Source organism: Cyprinus carpio, chromosome A8 (assembly GCF_018340385.1).
Source record: "Cyprinus carpio isolate SPL01 chromosome A8, ASM1834038v1, whole genome shotgun sequence".
NCBI classification, from domain to species: Eukaryota; Metazoa; Chordata; class Actinopteri; order Cypriniformes; family Cyprinidae; genus Cyprinus; species Cyprinus carpio.
The window spans coordinates 25388732-25404092 of record NC_056579.1 but is presented as its reverse complement, the minus strand read 5'-3'; the positions used below and the strand labels follow the sequence as shown (position 1 = coordinate 25404092).

The window sequence follows — 15361 nt, the reverse complement described above, 5'->3', positions numbered from 1 at the left end:
ATATTTTGGACACAAAAATATGACATATAACAAAGGGAATTTGAGATAAATATGAGAAAATAGTGCAGCAGAGAAAATGTCTATCAGAAAACACACTGGTCAAGCTCAGGCTAGTATAACTTAAAATCCACACCAAATATTTCACCTTCTAGGAAATTTGTCCAAACTATTACAGGACATTTTTACGGTACAATGTGTAAAAACATAAAAAACAAAACAAAACAATCAAAAAATAAAAAAAAACGTGTTGATGTTTTATACTAATGAAGTCCATTACTAGCTAGAAAATATTACCAATTTAGAAAGAATTTTAAAAGAGAGCTGGGTAGATTACTTACAAATTGTAGTCTGATACTGATTCCAAATTACATGACAGTAATTGTAGTTAGTAACGTAATCCATCACATCACACATTTAAGGTTCTGTAATCAGACTACTTTTTGATTACTTTTAGATTATTTTTTACCTAAGTCTGATATAAAAATACAAAGAATAAAAAAAAAAAATTTAATTCTTTGTATTGAATTTGTGCATTATAATGTGTTCGAAAGACAAAAGCCTTTCAAAGCTATAGTAATACATGGTTAAATGACCAACTGTCACGACACGCACACAGACCGGTAGATCCAAATGCAGTATGTTTTATTAGGGCAATCCAAAATCATAAACAGTCCAGGCAGGGGTCAAAACCAAACATAAACCGTCCAAAACATGAAACACGAACATCCACCAGGGAACCAGGAAAACGCAGGGGTGACATTCAACAAGGACTCCGTAACAATGACAGAACAACCAGGGGTATTTATACACAGGTGCAAACAATGTAAGTGGTGAAAGCTGAATACAATGAACAGTGATGAACAGATAAGGCTAGTGGGAAATGTAGTTCTGAAGGAGGTGACAATAAGGGGAAGTGAGACCTCTAGTGGCCACCCAGGGAGACACAGAACAGACACCGTGACACCTACTTAATAATTCAAATAAAAATGTATGTGTTTATCAGTAGTTCATGCAGTGTGGAAACACTTATTAAACCTCAAATGATTTTGTAAACCCAGCGGTCCAATGCTGTGTAGCCACCTGACTAATGACTGGGCTTTCTACGAATGTCCACAAATATATGTGGTAGGCTATTTTAGAGAAAAAAAAAAAAAAAAAAAAAAAAAAAATTAGAATCGCGAAATTTTGAATAATTTATTGCTATTGTGTGAATATTATGTAATCAATGAAAAAGTAACTGTAGTCTGATTACGAGTATTTAAAAATATAATTTAATCTAATTACAAGTATGTAATTTTGGATCTGGTGATTATGTAATCCATATTACATGTAATCAGTTACTACCCAGCTCTATTAATAAATATATAAAATCTGTTTAAAAAAATGTTCATGCCCAATATTAATTGACACAGCAGGGTGGACATGTTATGAATTACGCTATTAAACAAGTCTTCTAAAAATGAGGAAATGAGAGAAATGTTAATGACTAATTACTTACCTTTGCTTTCCCTCCAAGGAAATGATTTCATGATCATGATTTAGGACATATGATTATAAAAGGAAACTCGACACCAGTGTAACAGGATGGACTGGAGTTTGAGAGACATAAACTAATTGAAGTGTTTTACACATAGAAAAAATTTGTATATCATATGTATACCACACTAAATTGAGTCAAAGAGAATGAGTAAATGTATATGTCCAGTATATTTCTTCTTCTTTGGCTCTCAACGAAGGCGGTCACATTTTCTCTCCCTCTCCTCCCCCTTGCCTTCCCTTCTTTGCTCCTCTCGTCTCGTCTATTGTCTTATACTTTGAGAGACTCTCTCCACACTGCTCTCCAAACTAAAAATCTAAGAAATCATGGATTTGATCAACTGGTCTCTGAAGGCAATTGACGCCATCTTCTCGACGAGAAGCTTAGGTTCGGGGGAACCTGACTGCCCTGCCGAAACGTTCGCAGCTGGCTACACGATGGACGCGTGGGAGAGGTGGCGGGTCGTGTGTCTGACGGCTCTTTCCGTGGAGGACATTGAAGATATCTACCTATTCAGAACCATGATAACAGGTCTTCTGTTGATTGGATTAGGCATTGCCCTGGTTTATCGAGGAATTCAGGAAACGGTAACAGCTGTCCAAAGCCTCACAAGGCTGCCCGTCATGATTGAAGCAGTGGGCAGAGCGGTCAGCACTGAGACTGGGACTATTAACCGCAATATGGATAACATCACAAAGAAACTCACGGCTTTGCAAAGGCAAATGGTTCGATTCGGAGACCAGAATGAGTAGTCGTGTAAATTGGAATGCGGCTACTCGCCCCAAGACCGAACAATCCCAATCTTATCTGCTTTCGGCTCCCCTCAACCAGCACTGGACTCAGCCAAGGCTGCTGTTGGAACAACAACTCCCCCGGAAGAGCACTGCAGTGAGACGCTCTTACGTTCCTCCCCCCTCTCCACAGACACCTGCTGATTGTTGACTCTGTCTGGGACCTGATCAAGGCTGTCTCCATGGCAACTTGCTGTGTATCGCTATGATAATCCTGCGGACTGAGGCACCTAGATTTGATGCCAGGCGTGGTGGCTCTACATACACACACACACACACACACATACGGACACATATAAAGATATGCATTCACCCCCCCCCATCCCCAATCCCTCGCCTTCGCCGCTTTGTTCCGCCAGTCTGACAAGCAGGTCTGTGACCAGTGCCGAGAATGGCTGCAGGACCGGATGGCTGCTTGCCTGTGCTGGATTACCTCCACCCCCCGCTCCCCTCCCCTGTTGTAAGTCGTGTGTTTTTCATGCTGTACTATGTGCTTATGTTGCTGAGGTGTTTTTTCCTGTTCCCACACTGTACTCCCCACAGGAGCATAGTCTGGGGGTTGTTTTTTTTTCTTCTCCCCTCCCTCATGTTATGCTGTATTTCTTCCTCAATTCCCTGTCTTCCTGTCCTGTCTACCCCCTTGTCATATTATATGTATGGGCAGGTTGATGGCTAATTTCACGGTATCTGTGACCGGTGACAATAAAGGCTACTACTACTACTATATACTACTACTTGAAATTGCTAATTTAGAAATACATAACTTGAATTTGAAATAATCTTTATTACAAAGTGAAGTTGAGAAGAATGATTGGGGAGATGGGAATTTGTCAAGAGCTTCAAAAAGTTGTTTTATTATTCTTAAGTACTAATCATTGTGAATTTGTGGTCATGGGGTACATGAATGCAACATGAAAGTTGACTGAGATTTTAAGTAAAAAATGCAGTACATGAATCCCTAATTTATTATTGTAAAATTCCAAAATCCTATTTAACTAGGTTTTACCTTTTGTGTTCTGCATTTTAAATCTAATTGACTGAACTGACAGTTTGGCTGAAACGATGCTACTTACTGAAGAAAAAAAAACTTTTAGAACATTTATGACATTGAGCTATATATCAAATATAGTAGTCTAAATACTGACATATATACTATCTTTTAGACTATATCACATAGTGCTAGACCAGACTGCAAGTAAAACTTGCCACCATTGTTGAATATAGACAGGAAGGATTCAGAAACAAAACCTGCTGCATTTACACAATGCCTTTTATTGTAGGTGATGATATCTGGTGGATTGGGCAAATATGCAAAGGATCCAAAGTTTGTGACGGTGACAAAACACGAGATCGCAGATGCTTGCGACATGACAATTGATGAGATGGAAAGTGCTGCTAGCAATTTACTGAATGTGACACTAGGCCACGGGCCGGAGGCAGACGAAGCGGGCCTGTGTCAGAACAATCTGCGTGACTACAGCGATGAGGAGACGGACACGAGCAATAAACGCGAGGAGGATCTCGCAGACGAAATGATCTACGTCTCAGTATTATAGTACAGAACTCATAATACCCTCAAACTAAATAATGTAGAAAATGAGGTAATCGTGCCTTTACACGGGAGTGTCATGGGGAGATCTGCTGGCTTTACCTTTTATTCTGACCTTTTCATTTAGTTAACAAAGCTTTTGATATCTTGGGAATTTCCAGCAAGATCCAAATGTGATGACATTACCGACCGAAGTGTTTTCCTCTGAATCTATGCATGCACTGGACCTTTGAAGATCCCCAACAAACTTACCAGCCAAAGTCCACTTGGTCAAAGGTACCAAACAGCATTTCCCCAGACCCATTCAGGACACTTTCACCATTTGAGTCAAGAATTTTATTCACAAATTATATAACAATAATTATAATGGTATAAACATGGTACCTCCTGGTTGGGTAACTAAACTATATTCCAAGTCTTTCAAATTAAATGTCACAAAAAGTTGTGACTGACTGAATGTCTCTTTCACTCCTTTTTTCTACTTTCCATATTCAAAGCACATCAATGTTGGTGACATTTGGCATAATTGACTTCAAATCTGCCGCAGCATACTGGAATGCAAATTTAAAGCTGATCGTCTCACTTGAAATATAGTGCACAAATTAAATGGAGTTTGGAACTCTGAACTTCATTTATGTTTCATGGGAAACAAGGCCAGAAAATATTTTTTGGGGTGAATGTAAGAAAACACATAAACGGAAATGCAAATGATCCATACGCCTAGTTTCACATGCTGAAATAAAAATGCAAGATGCCAATTTTGGTGGTGGAAGAAAATTTTTATGATATGAAATATTAAATTAAAAAACTAAGTCAATTAAATAATCACAAATGCACAAACTAAGGCATTTAAATAATCACTAATCACAATGCAGGTCAATACAATTATGAAACCATTCATGTTCAAATATTAATGCATCACAGAATCACCATTTTAAGAGGACACGTCATAGACTTCAGGTACTCAAACAGATCTTACAAAGGGCTTTACACAGCAGCACCAAAAAACAGTCCAGTAACTGTTCTGCTTCCTTTATCCAGAGCATATCTTACTGCTGTCTAACTCTCTGAACTCTCAGAGACATTGCGATGGAAACGTCAACTTCTACTTCTAGTAGGAACGGTTTCTAAACATATCAAAGCAATGAGCGCTTGCGTCGTAGAGGCCTGAGTGTCCAATACTGTTAGTGTGAGCGTATCTGCCTCAATACTGGTAAAACTGCTTTGGTCCTCCACGTCCTTCAGCTGATCAACCAGCAACTGTTTATTTATTTATTTTAAATGTATTTTCAATGTTCATCTATTTCATTGGTCTTGTCATTGATAATGAGGTCTGTGTTACACACCTGCTGATGTATGGGCTTATATAAAATAAAGAACAATTCTCCCAAAAATGAACATTCTGTCATCATTTACTAATCCAAATGTTCAGTCCAAACCTGTATGACTTTCCTCAATGGAAAGAAGATGTGGTTACAAAGAATGGGCACTGAAGTTTCCATGATTCAAAAAGAACGAGGTATAAAAGTATTGTGAAAACCGTCCATAAAATTTGTGTGCTTTATTCCTGTGGCTCAGCAGCATTGAATGAGAAACAGACCAACATCAGTGTTCAGTGGATATCTCAAAATCAGCCCTAGGCGCTCCAGCTGTTCACACGAATATAGCGATGTTAGGATCATTTCAATTAAATGGTTGCTTTTATAATCATTATGAAAGCTTCAAGTTCAAGAAATAACATTGTATAGGTTGAGATAGTACATGATGACAGAAGGAATAACGGGTTACACAATGGTAATTCAAAGTGCTTTACATAAAACAAAGTAAAATAATCATAAAAAAAAAATTATCACAAAAATAAAACAAGGAATTTAAAAACTTTGAAAATGATTTAAAAATTTATTTAAAATGAATTTAAGACAGTTAAAAATAGAAAATTATTTTACATAAAATACAGTGCAATCATTTCGGGTTGTAGAAAATACAATGCAATACATAAAATACAGTGTAATCAGTTCGGAAAATAACACAGTGCTCATTCAATAAATGCACAGCTAAACAGATGAGTTTTGAGTCTAGATTTAAATGTGACTATTGTTTTAGCGCATCTGATCTCTTCTGGAAGCTGATTCCAACTGCGGGAGGCATAATAACTAAAAGCGGACTCCCCTTGTTTTGTGTGAACCCTTGGTATTTCTAACTGACTCGATCCTAATGATCTGAGTGGTCTGTTAGGTTTATATTCTGGCAGCAGCGTTCTGGATGAGCTGCAGCTGTCTAATGGTCTTCTTGGGAAGGCCGGTGAGGAGACCATTACAATAGTCCACCCTGCTGAGGATAAAGACATGAACAAGTTTCTCCAAGTCTTGACTGGAAACAAAACATCTAATTCATGCAATGATATTTAGATGATTGTATGCTGATTTAGTTACTGCTTTGACATGACATCTGAAACTAAGGTCTGTCTCCAGAATCACACCAAGATTCCTGACTTGATTTTTAGTTGTTAAATCCCTAGAGTCAAGGTATGCATTTACCTTGAGAACTTCATCTTTGTTTCCAAATGCAATAACTTCAGTTTTTTCCTTGTTTAACTGAAGAAAGTTCTGGCTCATCCAACTGTTAATTTCATCAGTCCATTGGCAGAGGGAGTCAATGGGGCTGTAGTCATTTGGAGATAAGGCTAGGTGAATCTGGTATCATCAGCACAGCTGTGATAGGCAATTTGGTTCTTTCTAATTATTTGACTTAGTGGGAGCATATACAGGTTGAACAAGAGCGGTGTAAGAATTGAGCCTTGTGGGACTCCGCATGTCATGGACATCCACTTATACTTATGCTCTCTTATACTCACATAATAACCTCTCTCTTCTAAGTATGACCTGAGCCATTTGAGTACCATCCCAGAAAGCCCGACCCAGTTTTCCAGTCTCTGTAGAAGTATGTTATGATCAACAGTGTCAAACGCAGCAATGAGATCTAGAAATACCAGCACTGATATTTTGCCAGTATCAGAATTTAAGCAAATATCATTTATTATCTTAATGAGTGCTTTCTCTGTGCTGTGATGCAGTCGGAAACCAGATTGAAAATTGTCCATGTATCCATTTGAGTTTTAGTATTTGTTCAGCTGATTAAAAACTACCTTTTCTATAATTTTGCCTATAAAAGGAAGACTTGATATTGGTCTATAATTGCTCAAAATGGTGTTATCAATATTGCTCTTTTTCAGAAGGGGTTTAACAACTGCAGTTTTCAGGGAGTTTGGAAAAGTCCCAGAAAGAAGTGAGGCCTTCACCACTTCTTCTAAAGAGATCTTCTTCTAAACAGTTAAGCACACTTTTGAAAAAAGATGTGGGAAGTGTGTCAAGATAGCAGGTTGACGATTTTAGGTGCTGCACTATTTTGTCCAATATTTTGCTATCAATTGCTTCAAAAATAGACATAGTATCTTCTTTTTGATATTGTGGCCGAATCTGTCTGACCTCTGCATAACTTGAGGATGTGCTAATCTCCTTACTGATATTAGTGATCTTCTCAGAAGAGATGGAAGCAAACTCATTGCATTTGCTGTCTGAGAGCATTTCATTGGGAATCTGACTTGGGGGGTTGTCAGTCTCTCAACAGTAGCAAAAAGAGTGCGAGTGTTGTTTAACTTACTGTTTATAAGGTTTGAGAAGAAATTCTGTCTAGCTGCAGCTAGTTCCACATTGAAAGCATGAAGGCTGTCTTTATAGATGCTATAGTGAATTTCAAGTTTCATCTTCCGCCACATCCGCTCAGCCTTTCTGCATTGTCTTTTCATAGTCTGTACTGCTGTTGATTTTCTCCAAGCTGATTTCTGTCTGCCAGTCTTCTTATTGACTATTAAAGGAGCAATATCATCAATAACATTCTTAACTTTTCAGTTAAAGGAATGATCAACAGAGTCTGCAGAAATGCTTGGTGTTAGAGATATAGCCTCCATAAATAGCAAACTAGTGTTCTTGTTAATCCATCTCTTATAGACAGAGACAGATCTAGATTCAGTGGTTGGAGAGATCAATATATCAAAGAAAATACAGAAGTGATCAGATAGTGCTATGTCCTTAAATAAATATAGATGAAATGTTTAGACCTCTAATGATGATTAAATCTAGAGTGTGTCCACGATTGTGTGTGGGTCCATGCACATGCTGAATCAGGTCAAAAGTGTTATAAAATTTATAATTTCTTTTTCTGCATTATCTATGTGAATATTAAAATCCCCTGCAATAGCAAAACAGTCAAACTCTGAGGAAATCATTGATAACATTTCTGTGACCTCTTCAACAAAGGCTGGAGAGTATTTTGGAGGCCTGTAAATAATGATAAACAGAATGCGTGGAGCACCTTTCAACACAATCCCTAGATATTCAAAAGACAAGTACTGACCAAATGGCACTTTCTTGCATTGATAAACATCATTAAATAGAGCAGCTACACCTCTCCTAACAGTCCTGCAGACACTCATGAAAGTAAAGTTAGGAGGGGCTGTTTCATTGAGGACCATTGCGCTGCAACTGTCTTCTAGCCGTTTTGTTTAGAAACATAAAATCCAGGTTGTTTGTGGTTATTAAATCATTGATTAGAAATGATTTATTTTTTAGTGAGCGGATGTTTAAAAATGCTAACTTGATGGCAGTGCTTTGTGTCTTTACAGCAATCTTGGTTTGATGCATAATAGGCCGCAGATTAGATGAATTAGCCCTTCGGCTTGAGAAGGCCATAGACTTTCTAGCACGTGATAAAACAGAAATAGAGAAAGTTACAGGCACACTGGGTTCCTGCTTGTTCTTTAAACATTTGTGAATGTTGCTGCTATTATAGCGGGGACCCAACACATATCACTGAGAGCTGCTATCAGTTGTTTTTGGTTCACCTACAGCAGATGGAGCCTGGCATTGTGGCAGCAGCCAGAGAGCTCTCACAGGAGGAGGAGGACAAGCTGGGCCCACAGGCTTTGGTGGTTGGGGGGCCTGCCATTTTTTAGTTGATATCTGGGGGCTTGCAGCGAATGAGTGGGAGAGTTTGGTCCCAGCATACACCAATTCCTCCATTTTTTTGTGAGAAGCTTAGAAGTGGAGATGCTGGAGAGAGGGATAATGTGTCTGGTGAGTTGGGCTGTGGCTCTGGTGTTTCCGGTGACTGTGATATGTTGTCCTGGCTTCCCTGGCTGTTTTCCAGAAAGTCGTCCTTGGGTGCTGAGTCTTGGAGCTGTTCTGATACATCACAGATACATCACAGTCTGTCTGTGATGAGCTCTGTGGGCAGGGCTCAGCCGGGATGGTGTCCATGAGTAGTGCTTGTAGTGGCTGCATGGTGTTATCAGTGTCCTTGTGGGATATGCCAACCACATGACGGCTTGGACCAGGTGTGTGTGTGCTGAATGGATTGACACACTCTGCTGAAGGATGACGGAGGGAGAAGTACACATTATCCTTAAGCACTCTAGCACCAAGTTTATTTGGGTGGAGGCCATCCAGTTTAAACAGTTGTCTATGGGCCCAGAAAAGATTGAAGTTGTCGATGAAATTCACTCCTTTTATATTGCAAGATCTTTGTAGCCATGTGTTCAGCCCAAGCAATACTAGGTTGTTCGAAATACACATTATTTTTCACATATTTTTCATCCTTACAACACCTTTCTCCCCAGTCTGGGAAGAACAGGTCAAATAGTTCCTGTATCAAATGAAGGCCCGCCTTCAGAAATACGAAATGTATTGTGATTGGTTAGCTGGGCCAGTGTGTGTTGTGATTGGCAGCACTCGGCGCCTGGTCGGGAAATGTCATGCCCTCACCATAGCCACCTGCTGCGAGCCTCAGTGTAAATATTGCGTCAAAATTTGTCAAGTCTTCCACATGTCCAGAACCATTTTCCATACAGAGAATCAAATTTGAGGTTACTCCTACAGATCCCGAGGTGCCTACAGGATAACACTAACAGTAGGCCTATAAAAATCTGATCAAAATAAAAATAATTAAGATACAAAAACAATACAATTTCACCCTGTAAAAAATCAGCTCTGGAGAAAAAGGCAATAAAATAAGGATTAAATCACAGTTGCCACAAATGCAAAAAGGAATCTGCTGACCACCCTCTCTTCCTTGGGGTGGGAAAAGAACAGGCTCAGAAAAGTAAAAGGAGAAAAGGAAAAGGAAAAAAGTAAAAACTTCATCGCGGCGAAAAAACTGAGCTAACACTCGCAACAATAAATTTAAGGAAAAAAAATATTGCAACAGAAGTTCCATTAATAAAAATAATAAATAAAAAAAAAAATACAAAAAAAACAAAAAAAAAAACAAAAAAACCTTAATTACTCATTCGTTTCTGTAGATAGTGGAATCTGTCTAGCTGCAGCTAGTTCCACATTGAAGGCATGAAATGCTGTGCTTTATAGATGACATAGGTGAATTTTAAAGTTTCATCTTCCGCCTCCAACATCCGCTCAGCCTTTCTCTGCATTGTCTTTTCATAGTCTGTACTGCTGTTGTTTGATTTTCCTCCAAGCTGATTTCTGGTCTGCCAGTCTTCTTATTGACTATTAAAGGAGCAATATCAATCATAACATTCTTAACTTTTCAGTTAAAGGAATGATCAACAGAGTCTGCAGAAATGCTTGGTGTTAGAGATATAGCCTCCATAAATAGCAAACTATGTTCTTGTTAATCCATCTCTTATAGACAGAGACAGATCTAGATTCAGTGGTTGGAGAGATCAATATATCAAAGAAAATACAGAAGTGATCAGATAGTGCTATGTCCTTAAAAAAATATAGATGAAATGTTTAGACCTCTAATGATGATTAAATCTAGAGTGTGTCCACGATTGTGTGTGGGTCCATGCAACATGCTGAATCAGGTTCAAAAGTGTTATAAAATTTATAATTTCTTTTTCTGCATTATCTATTGTGAATATTAAAATCCCCTGCAATAGCAAAACAGATCAAACTCTGAGGAAATCATTGATAACATTTCTTGTGAACTCTTCAACAAAGGCTGGAGAGTAATTTGGAGGCCTGTAAATAATGTACTGACCAAAGAATGCGTGGAGCACATTTCAACAAAATCCCTAGATATTCAAAAGACAAGTACTGACCAAATGGCAACTTTCTTCTTGCATTGATAAACATCATTAAATAGAGCAGCTACACCTCTCCTAACAGTCCTGAAGACACTCATGAAAAAGTAAAACAGTTAGGAGGGGCTGTGTTTATTGAGGACTGTTGCACTGCAGCTGTCTTCTAGCCATTGTGTTTTAGAAACATAAAATCCAGGTTGTTTGTGGTTATTAAATCATTGATTAGAAATGATTTATTTTTTAGTGAGCGGATGTTTAAAAATGCTAACTTGATGGCAGTGCTTTGTGTCTGTACAGCAAAGTCTTGGTTTGATGCATAATAGGCTGCAGATTAGATGAATTAGCCCTTCGGCTTGAGAAGGCCATAGACTTTCGAGCACGTGATAAAACAGAAATAGAGAAAGTTACAGGCACACTGGGTTCCTGCTTGTTCTGTAAACATTTGTGAATGTTGCTGCTATTATAGCGGGGACCCAACACATATCACATATCACTGAGAGCTGCTATCAGTTGTTTTTGGTTCACCTACAGCAGATGGAGCCTGGCATTGTGGCAGCAGCCAGAGAGCTCTCACAGGAGGAGGAGGACAAGCTGGGCCCACAGGCTTTGGTGGTTGGGGGGTCTGCCGTTTTTTAGTTGATATCTGGGGGCTTGCAGCGAATGAGTGGGAGAGTTTGGTCCCAGCATACACCAATTCCTCCATTTTTTTGTGAGAAGCTTAGAAGTGGAGATGCTGGAGAGAGGGATAATGTGTCCGGTGAGTTTGGCCTGTGTCTGTGGTGTTTCCGGTGACTGTGATATGTTGTGCCTGGCTTCCCTGGCTGTTTTCCAGAAAGTCTCGTCCTTGGGTGCTGAGTCTTGGAGGGCTGTTCTGATACATCACAGTCTGTCTGTGATGAGCTCTGTGGGCAGGGCTCAGCCGGGCTGGTGTCCCATGAGTATTGCTTGTAGTGGCTGCATGGTGTTATCAGTGTCCTTGTGGGATATGCCAACCACATGACGGCTTGGACCAGGTGTGTGTGTGCTGAATTGGATGACACAACTCTGCTGAAGGATGACGGAGGGAGAAGTACACATTATCACTTAACACTCTAGCACCAGTTTATTTGGGTGGAGGCCATCCAGTTTAAACAGTTGTCTATGGGCCCAGAAAAGATTGAAGTTGTCGATGAAATTCACTCCTTTTATATTGCAAGATCTTTGTAGCCATGTGTTCAGCCCAAGCAATACTAGGTTGTTCGAAATACACATTATTTTTCACATATTTGTCATCCTACATTACCTTTCTCCCCAGTCTGGGAAGAACAGGTCAAATAGTTCCTGTATCAAATGAAGGCCCCGCCTTCAGAAATACGAAATGTTTTGTGATTGGTTAGCTGGGCCAGTGTGTGTTGTGATTGGCAGCACTCGGCGCCTGGTCGGGAAATGTCATGCCCTCACCCTAGGCCCCTGCGAGCTTCAGTGTAAATATTGCGTCATAATCAAATAAATTTGAGTGCGATTTAAAGGGGTCATATGATGCTTTTTTAAATATCATTATTTTGTGTATTTGGTGTAACAGAAGTCAAGTCAAGTCAAGTCAAGTCTGCTTTATTGTCAATTCTTCCACATGTACAGTACATACATACAGAGAATCAAAATTGCGTTACTCTCAGACCCCCGGTGCATACAGATAACCACTAACAGTAGAGCCTAAAAATCTAGATCAAATATAAAATACAAGATAAAAACTATACAATAAGGGAATGTAAAAAACAGATAATAGAAAAAAAATAAAATAAAAATAAGGTTAAATAAAAAGCAGCACAAGGCACATGGCAGATAGAGTGCAAACCAGTGAACAAACAGTGCAAATAAAAAGATTTTTAGTGCATAAAAAATAGCTGATTAAAGTGACAAAGGGCTCAAGAGCAGTTATTTTATTTAAACTGACTGATAAGGTGGTAGAATGACGTCAGTTCCATGGTGAATGAGGTAGTGAGCAGACCACTGCTGCACAAAGTGACTGGTTCATGTAATCGTATGTTAGAGGGAGGGGGGGTGGAAGGACCTGGAGATGTGGGATCTGGGGGGGGTTCATAGTTCAGTGGTGCCTGGGGCAGAAGAGGGATGGGGGGGCAAGTTCGGGAGCGAGTTCAGCTTCCTGACAGCCTGATGAATGAAGCTGTCCTTCAGTCTGCTGGGTCCTGGCCTGGATACTCCGCAGTCTCCTCCCTGATGGCAGCAGACTGAAGAAGCTGTGTGACGGGTGAGTGGGATCACCTGCAATGCAGAGGGCTTTACGGTGAGTGAGACGGGTTCCATAAATATCCTGGAGGGAGGGGAGAGAGACACCAATGATCTTCTCAGCTGCTCTCACTATGCGTTGCAGAGTCTTCCGGCAGGACGCGTTGTAGGCGCCATAACCACACAGTGATGCAGCTAGTCAGAATGCTCTCGAAGGTGCCTCTGTAGAAGGTGTACATGATGGGGGCTGGGGCTCTGGCTCTCCTCAGTTTGCGGAGGAGGTAGAGACGCTGCTGTGATTTCTTGGCCAGTGATGCAGTGTTGTCGGTCCAGGAGAGGTCCTCTGTGATGTGCACACCCAGGAACTTGGTGCTGCTCACTCTCTCCACAGTCGCCACCGTTGATGGTCAGAGGAACATGCTGAGTGTGCGCTCTCCTGAAGTCAACAACAATCTCCTTCGTCTTCTCCACGTTCAGAGAGAGATTGTTGTCACTGCACCACCCGGCCAGGCGGCTCACCTCGCTCCTGTAGTTTGTCTCATCTCTGTTGCTAATGAGACCCACCACAGTCGTGTCATCGGCAAACTTAATGAAGAGTATGTTGACATGCTTTTATGTTCAAAAAACACATTCTTTTTCAAATACTGTACATTATTGTAGGTCCTCTATGCCCCACCTCTCTCAAACGTGTCGTTTTCTACAAAGTCCCTCCTTCTGACAAGCTCAGTCTGCTCTGATTGGCCAGCTGACCAGTGCATTGTGATTGGCCGAACATCACAAGCACCCGTCAGAAATGTAACGCCCCTTTCCATAATCGCTTATTTTAAAATATAAGCTTCATATTTTAAAATAAATGTAAAGACAGTTAATAATGTCCTTAGATTTACCATCAGTTCAAGCCTGAAAGGGGAACAGAGTTGCGTGACAGACAGTGATGAAGCTCATTTGTGTTTGCAGTACACAAGCCATGGACGGTTAAGACAGCTGACTCCACTGTGTGACCCTGTCTCTCTCTCTCTCTCTCTCTCTCTCACACACACACACACACACACACACACACACACACACACACACACACACACACACACACAATGTATTACAAAACTCCATATTTGAACAGTCAACAGCAAATGATGATTCAGAAGTGCCAGATTGAGCTGATTCAGAAGTGCCAGATTGTCGTAGGAAAGTCAGAATTACCTCCTCTCCTAGGTTCACGAAACGGTCGTCTATAAAATGCGTTGCTGTTCTGTTGTAAGTAATCTTAAAGATTCCTAAATGCATCTACTTTTGGAAGGCCAAATAAAGTGCTTTTTCTTTCTCCTAGATACACACAGCATCTCCCTGACATGACTGCTTCAACACTGTGTTACTGAAACCACGCCTTCTTTTTTTGCGCGAACATTTGGGCAGCATTACGCAAATATTTCCACATAGTGAAGTAGATATGTCTTAACTTTGCACCAAGAGCTTGTAACACTCCAAAGAGAAAGGAAAAATTTAAATCGCATTATATGACCCCTTTAAACTCAGATGATTGTAACCACTCTATGTTCATCTGTCTTGGGAAAGCTAGCGTGTCTCCAACATAATGATAACATTCGTTGTCTTCTCTAGTGCAGCTCAACCAAGTCTCGTGTCATTCATCGATCTTTGTGATATCATAAATCCCAGAAAATATGTGTTGTAGTCCAAACGAGTCATTTGTTATTTGTTGAAAAGTGATTTCTGTTAAATAAAATATCTCCTTTTGAAGTGGACTTTGAGCCTTGTAACTTTGCAGATCTTTTTTTTTTATGCTCAAACAGCAACATTACAGACTAATTAGAGTTGAAAAAGTGAAAAAACATTATAGGACCCCTTTAACAGCAAAGCAAAACTGATTTCCTTTCATTTTGAAGGAACACGTCTATATTGTTTCTGGCAATTATCCAGATACGAACTAAATTAGTTATTTTCATGTTTTTTTTTTTTTTGTTGTTTTTTTTTTAATGGTCTTTTACCCATAATTAAATGCAATTATAAATCATAAGATTGTGTGTATTGAAACGAAGATGAAGTGAAGGTCATTCAAGTTGTGCGAATGATTATTTCAGGTCATGCAAGTGTCTGTATTTTGCTGTAGAAGGACATTAAAATCAATTACCAGGAGACTTTTA

General features: G+C 39.7%; 1 protein-coding gene across 1 annotated transcript; it reads left to right on the top strand.

Moving 5' to 3' along the window:
- Positions 1 to 1267: 1267 nt before the first annotated feature.
- On the top strand, positions 1268 to 4674 carry LOC122145974 (voltage-dependent L-type calcium channel subunit alpha-1D-like). Its single transcript, XM_042762939.1, has 2 exons — positions 1268 to 2788; positions 3609 to 4674. Exons 1-2 carry the CDS (start codon positions 2720 to 2722, stop codon positions 3882 to 3884), a joined length of 345 nt encoding a protein of 114 aa, XP_042618873.1. The 5' UTR covers positions 1268 to 2719; the 3' UTR covers positions 3885 to 4674.
- The last annotated feature ends 10687 nt before the right edge of the window (positions 4675 to 15361 follow it).